This window comes from Ailuropoda melanoleuca, chromosome 5 (assembly GCF_002007445.2).
Source record: "Ailuropoda melanoleuca isolate Jingjing chromosome 5, ASM200744v2, whole genome shotgun sequence".
Taxonomy (NCBI): domain Eukaryota; kingdom Metazoa; phylum Chordata; class Mammalia; order Carnivora; family Ursidae; genus Ailuropoda; species Ailuropoda melanoleuca.
The window spans coordinates 61,544,824-61,568,916 of record NC_048222.1 but is presented as its reverse complement, the minus strand read 5'-3'; the positions used below and the strand labels follow the sequence as shown (position 1 = coordinate 61,568,916).

At 52.3% G+C, this 24,093-nt stretch overlaps 2 protein-coding genes across 13 annotated transcripts in view; one reads left to right on the top strand and one right to left on the bottom strand.

Moving 5' to 3' along the window:
- Positions 1-50: 50 nt before the first annotated feature.
- MAP1A (microtubule associated protein 1A) lies at positions 51-19,699 on the top strand. The gene is made up of 7 exons (XM_011227416.3): positions 51-323; positions 1,285-1,386; positions 8,950-9,032; positions 9,294-9,434; positions 9,671-17,834; positions 17,986-18,206; positions 18,406-19,699. Exons 1-7 carry the CDS (start codon positions 86-88, stop codon positions 18,559-18,561), a joined length of 9,105 nt encoding a protein of 3,034 aa, XP_011225718.2. The 5' UTR covers positions 51-85; the 3' UTR covers positions 18,562-19,699.
- A 283-nt stretch (positions 19,700-19,982) lies between these two features.
- PPIP5K1 (diphosphoinositol pentakisphosphate kinase 1) overlaps positions 19,983-24,093 on the bottom strand; it is a 46,412-nt gene continuing 42,301 nt past the window's right edge. For 11 of the 12 annotated variants that reach the window (XM_011227376.3, XM_034661050.1, XM_011227388.3 and 8 more), the window contains one exon: positions 19,983-22,814. In XM_011227376.3, coding sequence (XP_011225678.1) covers positions 21,925-22,814 — 890 coding nt within the window. In that variant the 3' untranslated portion in view covers positions 19,983-21,924. The remainder of the gene's footprint in view (positions 22,815-24,093) is intronic. The other variant, XM_002913181.4, reaches the window with a different exon arrangement.

Below are 24,093 nucleotides of genomic sequence, written 5' to 3'. Positions count from 1 at the left end.
AACGGTTCCTACCGCCGGCCTTTAAGAACCGCGCACACTCTCCCTGCAGCGGACGCTGCCGGCCTAGCACTCCGACGGAGTTTCCATGGAGACCGAGGCTGGGCCCGGGCGGCCTAGCGGCGTTGCCATGGAGACAAGTCCCGGGCTGGGGCTCGGAAGCCCCGGCGCTCTGCTGGCTCAGAACCCCGCGGAGCCGCTGTGCGAAGCCGGAGCCGCACTGGCGGCAGCAAGCTGGGACCTGCGGAAGCACTCTTTGCTCATCGTGATCGGTGACATCGGTACAGAGAGTCAGCTGAGGGCCGTGCGGGCCCACCTTGAACAAGGTGAGCCGCTGTCCTGGCCGTTCTTGGGGCATCCTCCATCCCGTGCTTCTCCGCCATATGTGTACGTCTGCATTCCCCATCCTTAGGTTGCACTGACTGAGATCTGTGCTCCCAGTTAATCTGAATCATCAGCCCCGGTCACCTGCATCTTCCATGTCGTGTGTCCATATCGTCTCTACCTACTAACATCTCGCTTCCCCATCCCTTCCGCACATCCCATGGCGTTCCGCAATCTCCCCGAGGTAGGGGAAATCTATACAGCCCCTGGGGCCACTCTGGTCACACCCCTCCCTCTCGCAGTGTCTCGGGTCAAATGTCTTGAGAGTCCTCACCATCCCCTGGAGAGTCCATGTTCCTACCTTAATTTCTTCTTTAGGGTCCCTGAACAGGAACAGGGTGCTTTCTACACGCCGCGGACAAATCTTAAATCTCTCAGTGCCAGCGGTAAACCTGAGAGTGACCTTCGTGGCCTCAAGCTCCTCAGTCCTCACCTCCCTCTCCAGTTGCCTGCCTGTGGCGCAGTGCTGCGGAGCCACCTGCGGGTAGAAGCAAGCCATGGAGGGGTGAAAACAAGGAGGGGGCAACGAAGGAGAGTCTAGAATACTGTTTAGCTGTAAAGGAAAGGCAGCCCCCAGTATCTGGGAACCGGGCCTTGAGTGTCATTTCTGTCACAATTGGGCAACTCTGCAAGAAAATGACTACATACAAACTCATTAATGACCAAGTTTAGCCTTGATTCTGCCCTTCTCTCTCTGGCTGAGGCAAAGCTCAAGGAAGGCACATGATGGGAAATAGACATAGGCACCAGCCACCTTTCTTAAAGACCTCACTGAGGCTGATCATGGCAGTCCTTATCCTCTCCCTATCCTTACCCCTTCTTTGAGCTTTGGAAGTACTCTCCTAAGTCCACCTCTACTGACCTTATCTAGAGCCCTCTTTCTTTTTTTTTTTTCACTCACAGGGATTCTCTCCTGGAACATTGACTTATCGTCCTTTGACTTGAACCAACAACTGAGACTCTTCATTACCCGGCACCTAGCTCACTTCTCCTCAGAGGTCAAAGGTTAGGACTAGCATCGTTTGTCTCCGTTCTTTGGGTGAGGGTTGGTTACAGAAGAGTGGAGGTCCAGTCTCTCCAGCAGAGCTGGCTTTGTGGGAGGTTTGGGTTGAGCAGAAGGGAGGGACTCTTGAGGGGAAAGTTGCAAAGCTCCAAAGCTACCCTTGTCTATCCAGTACCCTTTGCAGACAGATGGTATGATGGTGGAGGGAACCTAGAGAACAGAATTTCTACCTGAGAAGAGGGTGGTTTATGGACAGCTATTGACATGCACTAAGGGAACGAGGTACTTCTATTGAGTGATTAGTCATATCCCATGCAAAAATCCACGCTCTCTTTTTGTGTTCCCCTTTCTGTATATCCTAGCCTGTGAGTCCTCCAATCACCTTCCCACATCCTTGCTTAGCACCTTTTCCTCAGTCTTCATGGCCTACAGTTTCAGTATTTCTGGTTCCTCCTTTGGTTCAGCCAACAGATCTCGAGAGCAGAGGAGAATCCCTGTCCCAAAGGCTGATGAGCACCATCAAATCTAGGGTGGAAGGAAGCAGGGTCTCCTGGATTTGCTGCCACAAGAGCTAGTCACACTCTGAGATTTGGCTCTGAGATCAAAGTTCACAGGATTCAGTTTCCCATTCTGCTGGGTGGGGAAAATGGGTTAGGGATTTAAGAAAATATTTTAGAAGCTATCATTCCATGTCAGTATCTGTGGGGAGACTGCAGGAAGCCCTATATCCCATTATGAAAGTGGTGGGCCTCTGGTCATGATATCGGTAAATGCTGACACGCCAATCCATGTGCCAGTGCCTTGATGGAATATAAAATCCAGCCAACTCAACAGTCACCACCACCAAGTGACTGAAATTATATCTTATACAAATAGTTCTCGATTATCCAGTGTAGTGTGGATAATCACCTCCCCTTCTCTTCATACTCCTCCTGCTAACTGCCCCATCTTTAGTCATTTCCCTGATCACTGACTCCTCTAGAGATGCTCCTAGAGAGAGGCTATGAGAGGGTTAATATGACTAATGTTCATTACCCTAGGAATATGTGCAGCATTTTAAAAAATGTGAAGCTGGCATCTCCTTGATGTGACTGGCTTCCTGTGCAGCTAACCACTCACTGTTTTGAGACTGCCTTCTGTTTAGAATTATTCATGTCATGGCTTCCTCCATTAGCACTGATGATTGAAAATCGACAGTTTTGCCGTTTATTACTCCTAGGATCTTTGGTGCAAGCTGGATAAGGGGCTGGCAGCAGGTGAAATGAATGACTGAATTAAAGTTTGGGGGTATCTGCTGATGTTAACAATTCACACTGAATCCTCTAACTTTGTCCTCTGGGTCACAGAAACTTAAGAGTAGGCTGCTTTCTGGAATGGTGTAAGAATGAACAGAATTTAAACCAAAATGCTCAGCCATTCTTCAGATTAACATTCGGGGATCCTTGGGAAGATACTTACTGAGAGATGTGTAGTTACCCTCAGGCATCTCTCAGAAATAAGCGCTGATATATAAACACCTACTTGACCTTTTTTAATCAAAGCGTTTTGCCATGGTGTCTGCCAGGAGCAGAGGGCAATACTCCCAAAATCAGGGCCCACTTTAGCATACTGAATTTTTTTTAGGTTTGGACATTTTCATGGTGGCCTGTCTATGTCCCTGGAGAACAGTGGAGAATTTCCTGGAAAAACCCACATGGCTCAAGACAGCCACAGCCCCACCCCTGCTGGCTCCTCTTTCAGCTGTCCCCACAAACAACAGTCAGCCCAGAGCAGCTGCAGACATTGCCCCGCCCTTCAGCCTCCCATTCTGAAGAGAGGCAAGGGGAACCATGCTGCTGGGGTGGGCTTAAGGGTATATGCTAGTACGTTATGACTTAATCCTTTCTGCCCACCCCACAGGCGAGGCCACCATCCTTCTCACCTCACCTCAACCCTGGGACCAAAAGCCGAGAAAGGGGACAAATATGTACCCTACAGTGTCAGGGCAAGTGCAATCATTCCTATCCACTAAATACTCCTATCTCAAACACAGAAAAAGGAGGATCCACTGATGGAGAGTCAGTGGCCCAGCTCCTTCTAGCGGTCAAATCTGGTAAAGGCTTTACAAGGTGAATTTTGCCAGAAAGTCTCCAGTGGTGACTTGGAGCCTTCCTTTCTAAATCCTGCAGATAATCTAGAGCTTTCAAGCATTATAAAACAAACCCAGAAACTATTAGGACATGGAAAACTGAGTTTAAACAACACTCTGATAGTTCTTTTATTGGGCACCTACAGGAAAGGGACACACTTTCATAATTTATAATTCATATTGATATTTTAAGACTCTAAGAAACACACTGAAGGACCAGTTTGTAGGCCTTCTGTGTGACTCTCCATTACCACTGATGTGCTCTGAAGGTGGTAGTGCTGTTACTTCTGCCAACATGAAAGCCATTCTGTATTAATATAGTAGCTCATTGGCCCCTACAGCTGGGGGTCTGCACGTTGTCTGAAATGGGAAAGCACCGAACATGAATAGAATTTTAAGTCCCTTTCTGCAGGCATCTCCAATTCTGTGTTTACCTGGGAGCTAAGGGTATACTCTAGAGTTGGTCTGATCTGAGATTCTGATTTACGATTTCCCTGATCATAAATCTTCCACAAAAAGGAGACAGACTTCCAGAGGCATTTGTGTACTGCAGGTTTAGGATTCTAGAAATGAAGCACTTTTTCATCTTTTATGCCATTCATTCCTCCCTGCATTATTGGAGTTGGTACTAAGCCTATACTCATTTTATAGCTCAGGAAGCAAGCTTTCGGAGAGGTTAAGTGGCTTGTTTAACAGCATGATTAATAAAATGGTAGAGTCAGGTCTCAAATCCACAACTTCTAGTCGCATTTTGTGCCTGAGCTCAGGCGTCTCTCTCTTTGGCATCTCACCATTTCATTGCAGCAGAGCCTAGGAATATGGCAGGTGGAGGGGTCAGTTGTGGTGGGTGGCTGTTCAGAGGGTAAGGGCTGAAGGAAAACTCCAGTGTGAGTTGGAACTATGACCAGGGTGTGGCCCTTGGGGACAGCAGCTGAGAATAAGGGTGGGCTCCGCATTGAGCTGGGAAATGTTATTTTGTCCTCAAACCAAATGTCTACTCAAGTTTCCCTCTTAGCACACTTCAGAGAGCCCTAGAAAGCAGGTAGGAGATAGAAGGCTTGAGATGGGAAGAAATAAGAAATATGATGTTGCAGAGGGGAGGTGTTTTCCTTTTGTGATGCTCAGAACTCAGCCTGGTTTGGGTTGTGTATCTCTGCAGATGGCCTCCTCAATCCAAATGGGGCTGTTGCCATGTTGCTGCTTTGCATCTCCGGATCTGAGCAAGGATTCCTCCTCCTCTGTTCTCTCCCCAACTCCCAGTTCTGGTGACTCAGCTCCTCCTCTCCTCTGGCTACAGTTAAGGGGGGGATGGGGGATGCTGAGAGCAGAGACTATTTTGGCTTCTCTGACCTTCAAAAGCAGCTCTTGGCAGTCTGGGGCAAGGGTGGGGCTGGTGCTGGGGTTTGAGTGGGTGGATGTCAATGTGTGGAAGGCATCAGGGGTTGGCCAGGACTGGGGAGGGTTGGTGGAAGGGAAGAGGGCAAGGAAGGACTCTGTGGGAGCGTGTGCATAACCGGGTTGGAACTGTGTGCTAGAGCCCTCGAGGAGATCTTCCCTTTGAATCTTTTGAGTCCTGAGACAGAGGTGGACACTAAGGGAAACAGGGCCAACATTGGAAGGATTAAGATAGTACAAGAAAGAGACATCAGAGAGAAATAGAAAAGTACAGAGACAAGGAGAGCACAGGGACCCAAGACCCTATAAAGTCATAAGATTTTTTTTTAATCCAAAGAGTACTTTATGTTGCACTTAATAATTGGCCTCTACTAAGAGGGGCCCTGGTGATCCTCCTTGGTCCCTGTTAACTCTTTCACTGAAAAGCAGAAAGCACCCAGCCTCTTCAGATTCAATGACCCAAGAATTCCAAGTATCAGTGGTTACTGTGCAGTATTACATTGGCATAGAACTACATGCAGCTCCCAGGGTCCCTGTGCCCCAACCTGGATGAGCCAGAGGCCAAGTGTCCACTCCGGAATTTCAACCTACCCTGCGATCTAAAATGAGACTTACTTCTATCCTCCCCTGGTTTCTGCAGCTGTGGCTCAGAAGCTCACAGGGCTCAGCACAACCCCATCCCCAGTCTTCATCTCAGGCAGTCCCCTCACTCTTCCATTCTTGCGGGTCCCCAGCCCCTTTGTCTCCTGCTCCTCCAGGAATTGAAGGTCATTCCCTGGGTCTGAAGGGAGAGGCGGCAGATGGTTCCTGAGGAAAGGGGGAGGGCCCAGGCAGCCCATACCTCCTGTATCCCTGCGGTGTGCCATGGCACAGGGCTTTTGGCTGATGCTAAAAGAGTATTTCTTGACTAAACAGCATCGGGGGGAGAAGGGCCCTGTGGGCCATTGGAGACCACTGGGGTCTTTTAGCTGCTAGACAACTCCTCAGCCCCAGAGCCAAGCAGAAGCCCCAGAGCACTGACACGACGAAGGCAAAGAAACAGTTAAGTCTCCAGTGCCTCGTCATGGACCAGCCCCTCTTCCCCGCCCAGGCGCCGCCCTCCCCATCAAGCGCCCCCCCCCCACTCCCACCCCAAGTGCGGCAGACTCTTCCCAGAAGCTGCCGGCTGAGGCCGGAGCTGCTGCCTCCATGAGGGGCTCCCGCCCACACCCCAGGGTAAGAACCTAACCAAAGGGCTTTGCATTGGGGGGGGGGGCGGAGAATGCTGCGGTAGGACTAACGGGAAAGGGGTTGATACCTAATCCGGTGTGTTTGCAATTAGCCCAGCAGGATGGACAAGGTGGGGGAACAGAGAAATGAACATTACTGTGGGTCGGCCTGGACCCAGGACCAGGTGGAGGCCAGTGGGGCCCGGGACTGTGACAGTCCACCTCCCAGGCTGGGCTGGGTTGGGAGACTCAGCCCAAGGGCCGCAGCAGAGGGTGGTGTCACTGGCTCTGCCTGGCAGCCCGCCGTGCTGGAGGAGTTTGGGGGCTATGTCTTTGGGCAGAGGCAGAAGAATCTGAAGGAAAGGCGGATGTTATGGGAATGAGCCTCATGGGAGGGTCTCTGGTGTCAGCTGCTGGATTGCTCAGCTGCTGCTATGCTGGGGGTGAGCAGAATAGCGAGTTTTTGCCAAGTAAGGGAAGGTGGGTGACACTGTGGGGAAAAAAAGGGGGAGGAAAGGGTCATTAAGACGTGGCATGCGCCTCTTCACAGACCAACCTATTTGCAGTGGGCTCCCCGCTCCCCATTCCCTGCGACCAGCTTGAGATCAGGACTCTAAGCCCCCACTTCTGGCTCCCTCCGGAGATTGAGAGCACTCCCTCCCCAGCAGCTGCCCTGCATTCCCAGTCCTGTCAACCCCACAGGTTCCAAGTCTCAGCCCCACCCCCACCCCATCTCCGCTTCTCTTCCCAAGATGGGGGCTCTAGAACAGAGGCGCCAGTTTCTTCTCCCTCTCTGCGTCCCCCCTCCTCACCCCCCATGCAGAGGCAGCCAAGAAAATGACTTGTCATGCTGGGGTGGGGGGTGGGGGCGGAGCTGGAGTCTGAGCTCAGCGCGCACACTCACAGACACTCACACACTGCGGCATACTGCAGCTGCCCAAGCGGCCCCCCCTCCCCTCTGCCTCACTGCGGAGACACCTGCCCTCCTGCCTGCTCAGCTTCAGCACCCCAGCCCACCTCTACCCCATCACTGGCCAAGGGGAAGTGCCCTTGCCTCATAAGAAGTCCTTTCCAAAGGAAAAGGAAAAACAAGTCAATTCCCTTCAGTGGGATTGCTGGGGGAGCAGAAGAGGGAAACAGGGCTTTCTCCCAGGCCTCAAAAGGAGGGGTGCATGATATAGACCACATAGTTGCCAGTCAGAATTGGAGAGCACACAGGTGAGGAATAGGGTTTTTCACCAAGACAGGAAGGGGGATCAGAGAAGTCTAGTGGTTATACACAGAGGACTGTGAGGAATGGTCCACTGAGGGGAGGAAGAGTGGTAGCTAGAAAACAAATCAGTCTGTACCACCAAGATTTCTCCTCAGACCCTCCTAGCTTGAATGTGTGGCCCTGTGTGTATATGTTGTGGGGAGGGTAGGAACTGCCTATGCCTGTGACCAGCCAATGGCTAGCCTGGCCCTTCCCTGAACCTTGATACCCCTCACCTGCCCAAACCGTGTCCCAGCCTGTCTTTAAGGTGGTTCTCATCCTCTGAACTGACCTCAAAGCTTCCCTCAGTTCCCAAGTTAATAGAAGAGAACCCTTGAACTCCTTTTGGGCCCCACCCACCATCCATGAGGTTTGTTCTTCTGACACCATCCACAGCTCATTTCCCCTGCAGCTGCAAGTGCAGCCCCGTGCTGCCAGATCTGCCTGATCCTGGCACTAGGGCTCTTCCTCTTAACAAAGGCCCTGGCTCCAGGCTTCTCTCATCCAAACCCCAGAAAGAGGAGAGAGCTGAGTCGAGTAATCTAGGGGACAGATTATGAGCTCCCCCACCAATATCTCCCAGGCAGCCCACTCGCAGGCCATGTGTTCAAGTCTGCAAGGTAACCCCACTGCATGCAGCAGTTAGGAAGGGCAGGAGCAGGGGATGGCAGCAAACTCCTTCCTTATCTTTGAACCTGCCACTTTCTTTTTTTGCTGCACTACTTGGTGTCTCCTGTGAGTCTGGAGAAGGGACATAGATAGGGGATTTGAGGCTGTCTTGCCTTTCTCCATGGCCTGGGAAACACTTTGAATCTCTCCGTCCTTGTTTCTTGTTTGTGGACCCCTGACTCCCGTTTGTGACCTGCCATCTCCATCTCCGTAGGAGAGGGGCAAGGATGAGAGACGAAACTGTTAACAAGGGATGGGTTGTGGGGCAGTGAACCAGGCCGCTCTTGTGCCTGGGGCTGTGGAGGTGAGGTGGGAGAGGGAGTTGTGGTGGAAACAGTATGATTGTGTCCATGGATAGAAGATGGAAAGGAGGATGTGGAGTCCATAGACACTGCGGCGAATAAGTGTCTATGTCCTTATTTCCAGGGATTCTGGTGGCATGAAAGCCCAGGACAGAGGCAGGCTAGTTAGGAGAGAGCTGAGTAAGGATCGTTATCCTGGGAGCCCTCCCTGCAGCTGAGCCCCCATCCCCAGGCAGCACCAGGAGCTTAGTGCTCAAAAGGGACAAAAGCTTCTTGTCAATAGGCGGCCTGAGGCAGAAGTGCCAGGCGGAGGGGGTGGGAGTACCAGACTGAGCAGCCAGAGGGTGTGGCAGATGAAGGGAGTGAGAAGACTGCCAGTGTGGGAGAGGGGAGGAGGAAACCCTGAAAGGGAAGGGCTGGAGGAGCCCGGTCCTAGACCTTACTCAGCAGTATCCAAAGTGGAAGGATCTAAGGATAGCTAGGCTCCACTTTCCCCTCAGCCCCATTTCCTGAGAGTATATTCTTTTCTCTTCTGCCCCACACAATGCCTCTCCCTTTTAGTCTATACTCACTCTCTTCAATACAAAATCCTGCATCTCTCCCTCCCTCAGGCCAGAGGACCCTCTCCCACCAGAGTGAGATCCTAGAGACCATCATCCTGGTAAACCCCAGTGCCGACAGCATCAGCTCTGAGGTAAGTCTAGGGTCTGAGCCTTGCCACGAGGGCTTGCTTGGAAGTGCTATAACCCACCTCTGCCAGAAATACTGCTGTAAGGCCAAGAATTCCTGGACTTGGCTTTGAACCATCTAAGCCGCCTTATGATCCCCAGCCCCATACTGGAAATGTTGTGGGCAGTGGGGAACGTGTCCTTGCGGTACTGAGGGGAATCAGGAACATCCAGTGCCCTTCCCTGGGTTTCCTACATCCGTGACCACTGCTGTCTTTCCCTTCTAGGTTCACCATCTCCTTAGCAGTCCATCAGCTCACAAACTACTGATCTTGAGTGGGCAAAGTTTAGAGCCTGGGGGAGACCTCATCCTACAGAGTGGTACCTACTCTTATCAAAACTTTGCCCAGGTCCTTCACAACCCAGAGGTAAGTTCCACGTCTGCATATCTGGGAGGAACAGAATGTGGGGTAGGACTAGAGCTGTGGAGAGGGATCCAAGGATGAGAAAATCTCACATTGCTTGACCAGAGGGAACTCTGGCCGAAAGGTAGGAGGAAATCCCCTCGCAAAGTGGTAGAGACTACAGATTGAATCTAAGTCGGCTTAAAGCAACCCCAGGTCTCTACCTGACCTGATCAGCCTTTCATCTCCCATTCTTCTAGATTGCCCAATTGCTCAGCAATAGAGACCCTGGGATCCAGGCCTTCCTCACTGTTTCCTGCTTAGGGGAGGGTGATTGGAGCCACCTGGGACTATCCAGTTCCCAAGAGACCCTGCACCTCCGACTAAACCCTGAGCCCACACTGCCCACCATGGATGGTGTGGCTGAGTTCTCCGAGTATGTCTCTGAGACTGTGGACGTGCCATCTCCCTTTGACTTGCTAGAGCCCCCCACCTCAGGGGGCTTCCTCAAGCTCTCCAAGCCTTGTTGCTACATCTTCCCTGGTGGACGCGGAGACTCTGCCCTCTTTGCCGTCAACGGTTTCAACATCTTGGTGGATGGTGGTTCCGATCGCAAGTCCTGCTTCTGGAAGCTGGTGCGGCACCTGGACCGCATTGACTCAGTGCTGCTCACACACATCGGCGCAGACAACCTGCCAGGCATCAATGGACTCCTGCAGCGCAAAGTGGCAGAACTGGAGGAGGAGCAGTCCCAGGGCTCGAGCAGCTACAGTGACTGGGTGAAGAACCTCATCTCCCCTGAGCTTGGAGTTGTCTTCTTCAACGTACCAGATAAACTGCGGCTGCCTGATGCGTCCCGGAAAGCCAAGCGCAGCATTGAGGAGGCCTGCCTCACTCTGCAACACCTAAACCGCCTGGGCATCCAGGCCGAACCTCTGTACCGAGTGGTCAGCAACACCATTGAGCCACTGACCCTCTTCCACAAGATGGGTGTGGGCCGGCTGGACATGTATGTCCTCAATCCTGTCAAGGACAGCAAGGAGATGCAGTTCCTCATGCAAAAGTGGGCAGGCAATAGTAAAGCTAAGACAGGCATCGTGCTGGCTAATGGGAAGGAGGCTGAGATCTCGGTGCCCTACCTGACCTCTATCACTGCTCTGGTGGTCTGGCTACCAGCCAACCCCACGGAGAAGATTGTACGTGTGCTTTTTCCAGGGAATGCTCCCCAGAACAAGATCTTGGAGGGCCTGGAAAAGCTTCGGCACCTGGACTTCCTACGGTACCCTGTGGCTACACAGAAGGACTTGGCCTCTGGCGCTGTGCCTGCCAGCCTCAAACCCAGCAAAATCAAACAGCGGGCTGACAGCAAGGAGAGCCTAAAGGCCCCTGCCAAGACAGCTGTGAGCAAGCTGGCCAAACGGGAGGAGGTGGCCGAAGAGGGAGCCAAGGAAGCCCGCTCAGAACTGGCTAAGGAGTTAGCCAAAACAGAGAAAAAAGTAAAAGAGTCATCTGAGAAGCCCCCAGAGAAGCCTACCAAGCCTGAGAGGGTGAGGACAGAGTCAAGTGAGGCTCTGAAGGCAGAGAAGCGAAAGCTGATCAAAGACAAGGTGGGAAAGAAGCACTTGAAAGAAAAGATATCAAAGCTGGAAGAGAAAAAAGACAAAGAGAAAAAAGAGATCAAGAAAGAGAGAAAGGAACTCAAGAAGGATGAAGGAAGGAAGGAGGAGAAGAAGGATGCCAAGAAGGAGGAGAAGAGGAAAGATACCAAACCTGAGGTCAAGAAAATTTCCAAGCCAGACCTGAAGCCCTTTACCCCTGAGGTGCGTAAGACCCTCTACAAAGCCAAGGCCCCTGGCAGGGTCAAAATGGACAAGAGTCGGGCTGCTCGTGCTGAGAAGGAGCTTTCTTCCGAGCCCCGGACACCCCCAGCCCAGAAGGGGGCTGTACAATCCCCAATAGTCAGTGGGCACAGGGAGCTAGCTCTGTCTTCACCAGAGGACCTTACACAGGACTTTGAGGAGATGAAGCGTGAGGAGAGGGGGTTGCTGGCTGAACAAAGAGACATAGGACTAGGAGAGAAACCACTCCCTCCAGACACTGCAGAGGAGGGACCCCCGAGCACAAATGGCCAGGGGATACCACCCTCTGTCCCAGGGCTGGAACAAGAAGAGCCTATGATGAAGGAGAAAGAGGTTGTCTCAGATATCCCTGAAGAACAAGGTGGTAAGGATAGAGGCCCAGACTCAGGGGCTGAAACAGAGGAAGAGAAAGACACCTGGGAGGAAAAGAAGCAGAAGGAAGCAGAGAGGCTCCCTGATAGAACAGAAGCCAGAGAGGAAAGTGAACCCGAGGTAAAGGAGGATGTGATAGAGAAGGCCGAGTTAGAAGAAATGGAGGAGTTGCACCCTTCAGATGAGGAAGAAGAAGAAGAGACAAAGGCTGAGGGTTTTTACCAAAAACATACGCAGGAAGCTTTGAAGGCAACTCCAAGGGGTAGGGAGGCCCTCGGGGGCCGGGAAGTAGGACTCCAGGGCAAGGCTCCTGAGAAGGAGACCTCATCATTCCTAAGCAGCCTCGCCACACCTGCAGGAGCCACTGAGCATGTCTCTTACATCCAGGACGAAACAATCCCTGGCTACTCAGAGACAGAGCAGACCATCTCAGATGAGGAGATTCATGACGAGCCGGAGGAGCGCCCAGCTCCACCTAGATTTCCTACAAGTACATATGACCTCCCTGGGCCTGAAGGTCCCAGCCCCTTTGAGGCTAGCCAGCCTACAGACAGTGCTGTTCCTGCTGCCTCCAGCAAAGGCTATGGAGCGCCAGAGACTGAACTCACCTACCCCCCAAACATGGTGGCCGCCCCTTTGGCTGAAGAGGAGCATGTGTCCTCGGCCACCTCAATCACTGAGTGCGACAAGCTTTCTTCCTTTGCCACATCCGTGGCTGAGGATCAGTCTGTGGCTTCACTCACAGCTCCCCAGACAGAGGAGACAGGCAAGAGCTCCTTGCTGCTTGACACAGTCACGAGCATCCCCTCATCCCGCACTGAAGCTACCCAGGGCTTGGACTATGTGCCATCAGCTGGAACCATCTCACCCACCTCCTCACTGGAAGAAGATAAGGGCTTCAAATCACCACCCTGTGAGGATTTCTCTGTGACAGGGGAGTCAGAGAAGAAAGGAGAGATTGTAGGGAGAGGCTTGCCTGGAGAGAAAGCTGTGGAAGAGGAAGAGGAGGAGAACACAAATGTAGAGATGTCTGAGAAACTTCCTAGTCAATTTGGAGCCCCAATGTTTGGTGGCCCTGGGCATACCCTACATCCAGGGGAAGCGGTCCTTGGAGAAGTGGAGGAGCGCTGCCTCAGCCCAGATGATAGCACGGTGAAGATGGCCTCTCCTCCACCATCTGGCCCACCCAGTGCCACCCACACACCCTTTCATCAGTCCCCAGTGGAAGAAAAGTCTGAGCCCCAAGACTTTCAGGAAGAAGGCTCCTGGGGAGGAACTGGGCATACACCAGGTGTGGGCAAGGAAGATGCTACACAGCAGATAGTTAAGCCAGAGCCTGAAGAGGTTACACTAGAGGAGGAGGGAAAGGTGCCTCCTCCCAGGAGCCCCCATGCCCCAGAAGCACCTGTCAGCATCGCTGGGGAACATACAGGCTGCACCATCCAGCTGTTGCCGGAACAAGACAAAGCAATAGTCTTTGAGACTGTGGAGGCAAGAGAGCCCACAGGTCCAATTCTGGGAACAGAAGCCCTTCCCAGAGATTTGAGAACGTCACTCCAAGAACCTGGTGAAACTCAGAAAGATGAGGTGCTCCAATTTCCTGACCAAAGCCTCTCCCCTGAAGATGCAGAGTCTGTATCTGTACTCAGTGTGGTCTCCCCAGACACAGCCAACCAAGAAGCCATCCTGAGGTCTCCCTGTGGCCTGACAGAGCAGCAGCTACACAAAGACCTTTGGCCAGAGGTATCTCCAGAAGACACCCAGTCACTTTCTCTTTCAGAAGAGAGTCCCAGCAAGGAGACCTCTCTGGATGTCTCTTCTAAGCAGCTCTCTCCAGAAAACCTTGGCACCCTCCAGTTTGGGGAACTAAGCCTTGGAAAGGAAGAAAAGGGGCCTCTGATGCAGGCTGAGGACACCCCTCACCACCTAGTGCCTGCATCTATTCCAGAACCCCGTGCAGCCACAGTGTCACCTCCCACAGATGGGACCACTGCATACCCTGCTCTGACAGACATCACAGATGAAAGCCCTGATGGAAAATTACCTGCCAGCCCCCTCTTTCATTCTACATTGTTGGGAGATGGGAAGCACTCACCTGGTGTGATCACAAGCCCTGGTGAACACATTCTGACACCTGATAGCTCCCTCACCAAGAGTCCTGAGTCTTTGCCAAGCCCTGCCATGGAGGGCATTGCCATGGAGTGGGAAGGCAAAGTTCCAGAGTTGAAAGACAGAATCCCAGAGCAGACGGACAAGGGGCCTGAACCAAAAGATGAAGTCCTACAGCAGGACAAAACTCTGGAGCAGAAGGATATTGTTGTAGAGCAGAGGGATACGGCCATTGGTCAGAAAGATAAGGCTCTGGAAGAAAAGAACAAGGCTGTAGAACAGCAAGATAAGGCTTTAGAACAAAAAGACAGAGACTTAGAACAAAGGGTCACCGTCCTGGGACACCAGGAGGAGGCCCTGAAACCAAAAGACAAAGACTTAGAACAAAAAGACAAGGTTCTGGAACAGGAGGACAAGACCCTAGAAGAAAAAGATGAAACCTTAGAACAAAAAGTCAGAGATGCTGAACATAAAGACGAGGCTCCAGAAGACAAGGCTCCTGAACCGAAGGTCAGGGCCTTAGGACAGACAGACAAAGCCCCTGAACAGAAGGACAAGGCTCATGGACAGAAGGATAAGACCTTAGAAGAAAAAGACATAGACTTGGAACAAAAAGGCCAGGCCCAAGGACAGGAGGACAAGGCCTTGGAAAAGAAGGATGAGGCCTTTGAACAAAAATACTGGGCCTTGGGACAGAAGGCTGAAGCCTTGGAACAAAACAATAAGGCTGTTGAAGAGGAAGATAAGACTCTGGAAGACAAGGACAAAACTCAGGAGCAGGAGAGCCCAGTGCAGGAGGAGAAAACCATGAAACCAAAGGAGGAGGTCCTAGAGGAAAAATCTCCAGAAAAAGTTGAGGCAGTGCAACAGAACGAAGAAGCTCTGCTAGAGAAGACTAAAGCTCTGGGTCTGGAAGAGAGCCCTGTGCAGGAGGACAAGGCCCGGGATCAGGGAGAGAAGTACTGGAAGGAGCAGGATGTGGCCCAGAAGTGGCGAGAAACATCTCCATCTAGAGGGGAGCAAGTTGGAGAACAGAAAGAACCTGCCCAGACATGGGAGGACACATCTCCTGAGCAGGAGGACAGGTATTGGAGGGGCAGAGAGGATGTGGGCCTGGAACAGGACACATACTGGAGGGAGCTGAGCTGTGAGCGCAAGGTGTGGTTTCCTCATGAGCTGGATGGCCAGGGGGCCCAGCCACGGTACACGGAAGAGCGGGAGAGCACTTTCCTCGATGAAGGGCCAGACGATGACCAAGAAGTGCCCCCACTGGAGCACACGCCCCAGAGCCCCTGGGCCTCAGACTTCAAGGGTTTCCAGGAGCCTTCACCACAGAAGGGACTGGAGGTGGAGCGCTGGCTTGCTGAGTCACCAGTTGGGCTGCCACCAGAGGAAGAGGATAAGCTGACCCGCTCCCCTTTTGAGATCATCTCTCCTCCAGCCTCTCCTCCTGAGATGGTTGGACAGAGGGTTCCTCCAGCCCCAGGACGAGAAAGCCCTATCCCAGAGCCTGAGCCCATGCCACCCGTGAGGAATGAACCCACCACCCCCTCGTGGCTGGCTGACATCCCACCATGGGTGCCCAAGGACAGACCCCTGCCCCCTGCACCCCTCTCCCCAGCTCCAGCTCCCCCCACACCTGCCCCAGAGCCACACACTCCTGCGCCCTTCTCCTGGGGCACAACTGAGTATGACAGTGTGGTGGCCACAGTACAGGAGGCAGCAGCTGAGTTGGAAGGTGGGCCATACTCCCCCTTGGGGAAAGACTATCGCAAGGCTGAAGGGGAAAGGGAAGAAGGTGGAGCTGGGATTCCTAGCAGCAGCCCTCAAAGCTCAAAGGTCCCAGAGGCCAGCGAGAGCCATGCCACCAAGGAGCCTGAGCAGATGGAGCCCGAGCAGAGAGAGCCCACACCCTATCCTGATGAGAGAAGTTTTCAGTATGCAGACATCTATGAGCAGATGATGCTTACTGGGCTTGGCCCTGCATGCCCCACTAGAGAGCCCCCGCTTGGGGCAGCTGGGGACTGGCCCCCACGCATCTCAGCCAAGGAGGAGGCTGCTGGCCGAAACCCATCTGCAGAGAAGGAGCTTTCATCTCCTGTCTCACCCAAGAGTCTCCAATCTGACACTCCAGCCTTTAGCTATGCAGCCCTGGCAGGACCCGCTTTACCCCCCAGGCAGGAGCCTGAGCCAGGGCCGAGTGTGGAGCCCAGTCTTACCCCACCTGCAGTGCCCCCCCGTGTTCCTATCCCTCTGAGCAAAGGCCCAAGCCCCACTCTTAATGGTAATATCCTGAGCTGTAGCCCAGATAGGAGAACCCCATCCCCCAAGGAATCAGGCCAGGGTCACTGGGATGACAGCACTAGTGACTCAGAGCTGGAGAAGGGGGCTCGGGAACAGCCAGAGAAAGAGGCCCAGTCCCCAAGTTCCCCTCACCCCATCTCTGCAGGGCCCCCCACATTGTGGCCTGAAAGCGAGGCACATACCAGCCCTCCCTCAGACTCACACCTGGGTCCTGCCCGACCCAGCCTGGACTTCCCTGCTTCAGCCTTTGGCTTCTCCTCATTGCAGCCAGCTCCCCCACAACTGCCTTCTCCTGCTGAACCCCGCTCGGCACCCTGTGGCTCCCTCGCTTTCTCTGGGGACCGAGCTCTGGCTCTGGCTCCAGGGCCCCCCACCAGAGCCCGGCATGATGAGTACCTAGAAGTGACCAAGGCCCCCAGCCTGGACTCCTCACTGCCCCAGCTCCCATCACCCAGCTCTCCTGGGGCCCCTCTCCTCTCCAGTCTGCCACGACCTGCTTCACCAGCCCTGTCTGAAGGTTCCTCCTCTGAGGCCACCACACCTGTGATTTCGAGTGTGGCTGAGCGCTTCCTTCCTGGCCTGGAGGCTGCAGAACGGGGGTCTGGAGAGCTGGTCCCAGGAGTGGAACCAGCTGCCCACAGCCTCTGGGACCTCACTCCTCTGAGCCCAGCACCCCCAGCTTCACTGGACTTGGCCCCAGCTCCAGCTCCAAGCTTGCCTGGAGACATGGATGATAGCACTCTGCCCTGCCGCCTGGAGTGCACAGGGGCCCCCACCAAGAAGCCAAGCCCCTCCGAGAGTCCCTCTGGGGATTGTGCCACCAATGGCCCAACTGAAACCAGCCCCAACCCCCCAGGCCCTGCCTTGGCCAAGGCTGAGAAAGCAGCAGCTGAGACCTGCCCTGCCTGGGAACGTGGGGACTGGCCTGAGGGAGCGGAGAGGAGTTCCCGGCCTGAGACGCTGCTCTCCCCTGAGCAGCCACTGTGCCCTGGAGGGGCTTCTGGAGGCCAACCCAGAAGTGTTTCCCCTGAGGTTGAGGCTGGGCCCCAGGGATGTGCTGCTGAGCCCCGGCCCCACCGTGGGGAACTCTCCCCATCCTTTCTGAACCCACCTCTGCCCCAATCCACAGATGAAGGTGACTTCTCAACTGAAGAAGCTCGGCTAGTAGGGAGAGGGGGGCGGCGCCGGGCGGGGGGCCCAGGGGCCACAGGCGGCCCATGCCCTGTGGCTGATGAGACACCCCCAACATCAGCCAGTGACTCAGGCTCCTCACAATCGGATTCTGATGTTCCACCAGAAACTGAGGAGTGCCCATCCATCACCGCTGAGGCAGCCCTCGACTCAGATGAAGATGGGGACTTCCTGCCTGTGGACAAAGCTGGGGGGGTCAGTGGAACTCACCATCCCAGGCCTGGCCATGACCCACCCCCTGTCCCTCAACCAGACCCCCGCCCATCCCCTCCTCGCCCTGATGTGTGCATGGCTGACCCCGAGGGACTCAGCTCAGAATCTGGGAGGGTAGAAAAGCTACGGGAAAAGGAGAAGTCACAGGGGAGAGTAGGGCGCAGGGCCCCAGGCAGGGCCAAGCCAGCATCTCCTGCCCGGCGTCTGGATCTTCGGGGAAAACGCTCACCAACCCCTGGTAAAGGGCCTGCAGATCGAGCATCCCGGGTCCCACCCCGACCACGCAGCACTCCAAGCCAGGTCACCCCAGCAGAGGAAAAGGATGGACACAGCCCCATGTCCAAAGGCCTAGTCAATGGACTCAAAACAGGACCATGTAAGTATAACATGAAAAGTGAGAGAGATGGTGGGTTGGGGTTGGGTGTGACTGGTCAAAGATTCCAGGAGTAGGAAGGATTGTGGGAGGAAGAAGATTGCTAAAAGTGTTCTACTTTACCTCTCCAATGAGTCCTGGCTTGTCTCTACAGCGGCCTTGGGTTCCAAGGGCGGCTCTGGCCCCCCTGTATACGTGGATCTCGCCTATATCCCGAACCATTGCAGTGGCAAGACTGCTGACCTTGACTTCTTCCGTCGAGTGCGTGCATCCTACTATGTGGTCAGTGGGAATGACCCTGTCAATGGCGAGCCGAGCCGGGCTGTGCTGGATGCATTGCTGGAAGGCAAGGCCCAGTGGGGGGAGAATCTTCAGGTGAGTGGCAAGGGATGCCAAGGAGGAGGTCTGGTCGAAGCTTACTCAGAGGCAATAGTGGAACACAGTCTCTATTCATAAAAGGACTGAGGCCTTTCTGTGGGCAGTGGGACTACTTCCTAGACCATCAGGCATGATGCCCCATCCACCTTACTTCCCTTCACATTGTCACGTCAAGCGTTTCTTGTCTCCCTCCTAGGTGACTCTGATCCCTACTCATGACACAGAGGTGACTCGTGAGTGGTACCAGCAGACTCATGAGCAGCAGCAACAACTGAATGTCCTGGTCCTGGCTAGCAGCAGCACCGTGGTCATGCAGGATGAGTCCTTCCCAGCCTGCAAGATTGAGTTCTGAAAGAACCACTCTTCTCTCCCCAAGGATCTGCTCCCCCAGCTCCCTTAGAGAATGGCTATTGCTGAGTCCTTTGGGGTTGAGGGACATGGGAGCTGGGGTGGGGGAGACAGGGGACAGGATGTCTTATTGTGGAAGCTTGGGCTGGGCTAAATGGAGGGGTTGTCCCTCCCCCTCATCCATACCCGAGAGGAGTTTCAAAACCAAAGGCAACAGGGAGAGGATAGGAGGGTAAAAATTAGAATAGGAGATCATCTGATGCCTGAGAACCCTGGAGGGACCCTTTCTCCTAACACTACCAAGTGTTTGTATTGGGTGGGGAGGAAGGATGGGTCTCAGCAACCTCCTCCCTCATGGAGCGAGATCATATCCCCAAACCCAGGGACCTCTTTATTTATTTAGCATCCTAAGGAAGGTTCTCCTGTAGTAAATTATGTGACCTGGGGGTAGGACTCTGTCAGTGAGGTGCCCAAAGCTGCGCCCTTTCCTCCATCTCCCATTCCCTTACACACCAGGGTCTGGGTTCCAACAGGGGTCTAGGGGTATGCCGCTGCTATACTGTCCCACTGCTGCCCTCCATATCTGAATGTCTCAATCCAAAACTTGAAGCTCTTTTGACCAATAGACTGGTGAGAGAAGAAAGTTGCTTATCCTCCCAGCCCCTGCTTCATACCATTCACATCCCAGAGCTGTGCCCGGACCAGGCCTACTGGGCAGCACAAAGGGGCAAGGAGAGCCCAGCCTCAATCCCAGAATCCTTCCAAGCTCCCCGACCTTTTGAAGTTTTCACCCACCCATTCCAATTATCCTCATCCCTTTTCATCCCCTGCTTGGCTTCTCTGCATGTGGTCATCTGCTGTGGCCTGGTGTGTAATGGGTTAAAAATAAGCCACTGCCTGACATCCCAACATTTGACACCCCAGCAATGTGTGACTCCCCCAACATTCCACTATGCCATCCTGCAGCTGAAATGGGAACACTGGCTGCCTTTCCAGCCCCAACTCTTGGACAGAGGATCTGGGAGGTAGAGGCCATGCCAGAGAACTTGGGCAAAATGAGAGGGAGGAAGGGAAGAAGGAGACGAAGCTGAGCTAAAGCTGAACTCTTACTGAGTAAGACGAAAACAGGCTAAAAAAAAAAACACCCCAGGAGAGGACCTCTCCCCAAGCAAGCCAATGAGCAGCCCTGCCAGACTACTGCCGGACTGAGAAATCCAGACGCTCGTCAGGGCTCGGCTTCTCTGCCAAATGACTGTGTGGAAACCAAAATGAGCCGGCCTGTTCTTCCTAGCTCCAACCCTCCCCGTGCTGCTGTGCTCTGCTCCTCCCCACACTTCCCTGCTAGAGTTCCCAGCTGCTGTAACGGAGCCGCCTCCAACTCTAACAATAAAATCAAGTTCATTACAGATGCTGTGGTGCTGCTTAGGCTTTTTCTGACTGTACACATTGCTTAGTTGCTGGGCCTTGGCTTCTAGCTCTCTGCTTCTCCCAGCACTGTCACTTATCTCAATCTTTGATAACTGGAAGCAGCTCCAGGACCCAGGGAAGCCAAAGCACATAGGGTGGATAAAAGGAGAAAAAGATTCACCGGGAGCCAGCCTGATTTCTGAAAATGAGAACACCGGAGTATGAGGAAGAGGGGCCTAAGATGGGGAGATACATTTGGTTTGGGGGAGGGAAGAGGGGTAGGGGTGGGGAAGGGGATCTACAAACTTTGGGGTGAAGAGCAGAGAGGCAAAGAGTTGAGAAGCCCTGAGAGATCCAGAGCCTACTGAGGTTGTAAAAAGCACTCACCTGTGCAGTTACGACTTCCACTGAGTAAATGCTGGATTTTGCCCTGCAAGGAAACCCTTTATAGTACGTCAGGAGAGGCCAGGTTTTGAAAGTAAATAACAGGAAAGGGGATATTCCAGCCCTCTCAGTGTTCTGGGCTTTCCCAATGTAAATATGTCAAGGAGGCAAAGAAAGACCATATTCCCTTTATATCAACTCCTGACGCTCCAAAGCATCAGAGTGAGAAACTAAGAGGGTGATTCCAAGGAACTGGCTGAGAAGGCAAGTGCCCAGCGGTGCTTCACAGAGATAAAAACACTCTCTCCCACAACACTACTCATTGAAGACATTTTGGGATGGTGGGCCGACTGCCATAGGCACCACCTAGGATGCCTGTTCGCTTTATTTCGTAGTCCCTTTCCACTCAACTACAGCAGCTTTTGACTGGTTCAGATTAATTCAGTCACAAACAGACATGATGGATTTATAGTTACTCATTCTTGAATTCACAAGGACATCATCACCACCATCACCATTCTTATTATTTCATATTTATTGAGCACTCATAATGTTCTGGCCACCCCACTCCAATGACTGCATTACTCCTCCTACCCGCACCCATTCCCATCCCCATATCTTTGGGAAAAGCTTCATAATCACACCTGACCCTAAAGACACAATGATAAAAGGACAAACCTCCTGGGGATCCTGGAGTGTTTGGTCTTTGGCCAGTTTGTCCCTGGCACTACTACAGAAATATATATAATCTTTTCTCATGTCTGTACAATATTGATCTCTGCTGATTGCTTAAAATAGAACCTGATTTTCTCTACTACATCATCTCTTAAGCCAAGTAGCCCCACAACAAAAGGAGGCCCAGCTTCACAGATTGGCCAAGAACCCCCAGAGCATTTTAAGTAGTTACTCTTAAATTTTCACAACAATCTAATACCTATTTTTCCCTGGAGCTATTGCCCAGAAGAACAGGTCTGGGGCAGAGGGGGAACTTGGGATGACATATAAAACACCCATAAGCCCAATCTAAAGATTAGTGGCCACAATGGATGTTTGTTTGGGAGGGGGACTCTCTTTTCTCCCAGACATTTCACACAGACATCCTGGGCCCACCTGAGGAGTGCTAGCAAATGCAAGAGTTCTCCTGAATGCACATATGGTCTAAGGGTACCTTGTGAAGTTGTGAATATTTCCTCAGAAAAGTGGAGACCTTGGAGTCCCCTTTTGCACTTGCTGTCCCCGGATGGTGTCTTCAGCAGTTAAGTGGCATTTCCTTTAACAATCTGGAATTTCCTGGGATGCTCAGAGGAGGTTGGGTAATGATAGATCAGCCCACCCCTTGATGGAAATCCTATTCAAGTCTAATGGCCATGTGAGGAGTCAATGGCTGCTTTGAACATGAAATTAGCTCCTTCTCAAGCCCAGCTCTGGCATAGTTCTTGGCTTCATGCCAAGAGGGCTGCTTCCTCAGACACCTCTGGTGAGACCCAAGGTCTTACACTGGCAGGTGAGTTAGCCAACAGAAGAAGTTGCTAGCTCAAATAGCTGGTATAGTGTGATACCACTAATGAGAACATGATTAATCACATGTTACTGGTGGGAGGGGTGAGTACTGGTCACAGGTTAAAGACTGGCTCTGAGGGTTTGGATCACTTGATGGAAACTGGGTTTGGGGAATATCCTCTCCAGGCAGCTGGTCAATCACCTCAGGGACCACCCAGGACTGCTGATTAACCTCAGGGACTTCCTGGACCTGCAGATCATCCTCCCCAGGGAACTCTTGGGATGGTTTATCTACCTCAGGAATCTCCTGAGACAACAGATTGATTGCAGAAGCCTTTTGGGCCAGCCTGCCAACCTCTGCAAAGAACTCCTGGCATGACTGGCTGAACTCCTCAGGGATCTCTTGGGGTGGCTTGCCAACTTCCACATGGATTTCCTGGACCAGCCCACCAACCCCTACAGGGAACCCATGGGCCAGTCCGCCAACCTCCACAGGGACCTCCTGAGATGGCTGGCTGACCTCCTCAGGGTTCTCCTGGAAAAGCTGGCAAGCTTCCTCAGAGATTTTCTGACACAGTGGGCTTGCCTTCTGGCATGGCTGGTGGATCTGAGGAACTTCCTGACATATTTGGTTAATGTTGTCATGGTTCTCCTGGCATGGCTGGCTGACCTCTTCAGGGATGTCCTGGCATGGCTGGCTGATCTCCTCAGCAACCTCCTGGCATGGCTGGCTGGTTTCCACAGGTGGTTCCTGTGAAGACTGGCTTGGTTCAAAAGCCTCTTGCACCCCTTCAATGGGGAGCTCTTGTTCTCCATTCCTAGGGAGCATCCCAAGGGTTTGACATTCTTCAATCATGTGTGAACTTACAGAAGGTTGATTACTGAAGCCAAAAGGGCAGTTACCATCCACTGCAGTGGGGGACGAAGGACCAGCACTGGACACAGTGCTGGAAGGGCCACTGCTGTCTGTAAAACAAAGTCAGGAGACCAAGTCAGGCAAGCTTTAAGAGTAAGCTCTATTCCATGTATGTAGTTCAAATGCCAGAATATACAGCCTTGAGGAAAGAGGGTCTGAATTCTTCCTAAGCTATGCAGAGACTGCTCAATTAGCCCAGCTCGGGAACTGTTGCTCTGACCTAATGTACACTATAGGAGTACACAGGAGCACTAAGGTATATCTAAGACTTCAGGAGAGAGTGATGAGGCCCACTTCATCCAGTTCTTTCACAAATGTACCCCCAATCCAACTCTGAATTCCCATGGTCCCACGGTCATTCCTTCTTTGAAGCATACCAATGCTGTATCCCAGGGGCTCAGAATTAAGGGAATATATCAAAAGTATGGGATATTTTTAAAAAATACAAATTTTTAGGTTCCATCTCTAGAGATTCTAATTCTGTAGATTTAGGATAAACATGTGGGGTGGAGAGGGAATGAGGTTATATTTTGTTGAAACACTCCCAATTAAATCTGCTGTACATCTTTCGTTAAGAATCATTTCTTTAAAGCAATCAACGTATTTCTGGGGCAAAGGTAATCATTGTTTAGAGCCCAAGAGACAATTAAGCAGGAGAATGTAGAAAAATCTTGTGAATGAAAACAGTAGGAAGGAAAAGTACCTGAAGATGGAAGACTGCCGTGGAATCTCTAAATGGCAGAGGTTCTTAATTAACCTTCCGGGGGATCACCGAACCCTTTGAAACTCTAATGAGTCATGGTCTATCTTCCCAGAAATATGTACACATAGATATTCACACTAATCTTCACAAATAATTCCTGGGGTTCAAAGACTTTACCCTGAAATTCATCCATGGATCCAAGGTTAAGACCTTCTAAGTCTTGGGGCATACAATGTTATAGGCTTGTGGATGTTATAGACATATACAACATAAAAATTAATTACTCCAATGCTGACAGTAATAAAATGAAGGGCTTACAGTCTTCACTTGCACTGTGGGGCAATTCCTACCCCAATCCCTACTATTTCATTGACCTCTAGGGCGACTAATCTACTTTTCTTTTTGTAAATGTATTTATTAATGGCATTGTAACTTTATATTTAAAATATTCTAGTATCACTAATGATCTATTTTGGATATAGGGGGCACCTGAATATCCTGTCATCAAAGAGAACCTGGGAAAGTTGGCAAGCCTGAGCCTGCAAAGGCTGAATCAGTCATTGAGTTTAGGGTATGCCAGTTCTCTCTTTTCTGTAAACGGCCACAGGAGGCATGCTTCAAGCAGA

Excerpts from the sequence above, each read along its gene's own strand:
- MAP1A (XM_011227416.3), top strand. The coding sequence starts at position 86 with ATGGAGACCGAGGCTGGGCCCGGGCGGCCTAGCGGCGTTGCCATGGAG. Across the intron at positions 324-1,284 it reads GCGGGCCCACCTTGAACAAG|GGATTCTCTCCTGGAACATT; the intron begins GTGAGCCGCTGT and ends TTTCACTCACAG. Across the intron at positions 1,387-8,949 it reads CTTCTCCTCAGAGGTCAAAG|GCCAGAGGACCCTCTCCCAC; the intron begins GTTAGGACTAGC and ends TCCCTCCCTCAG.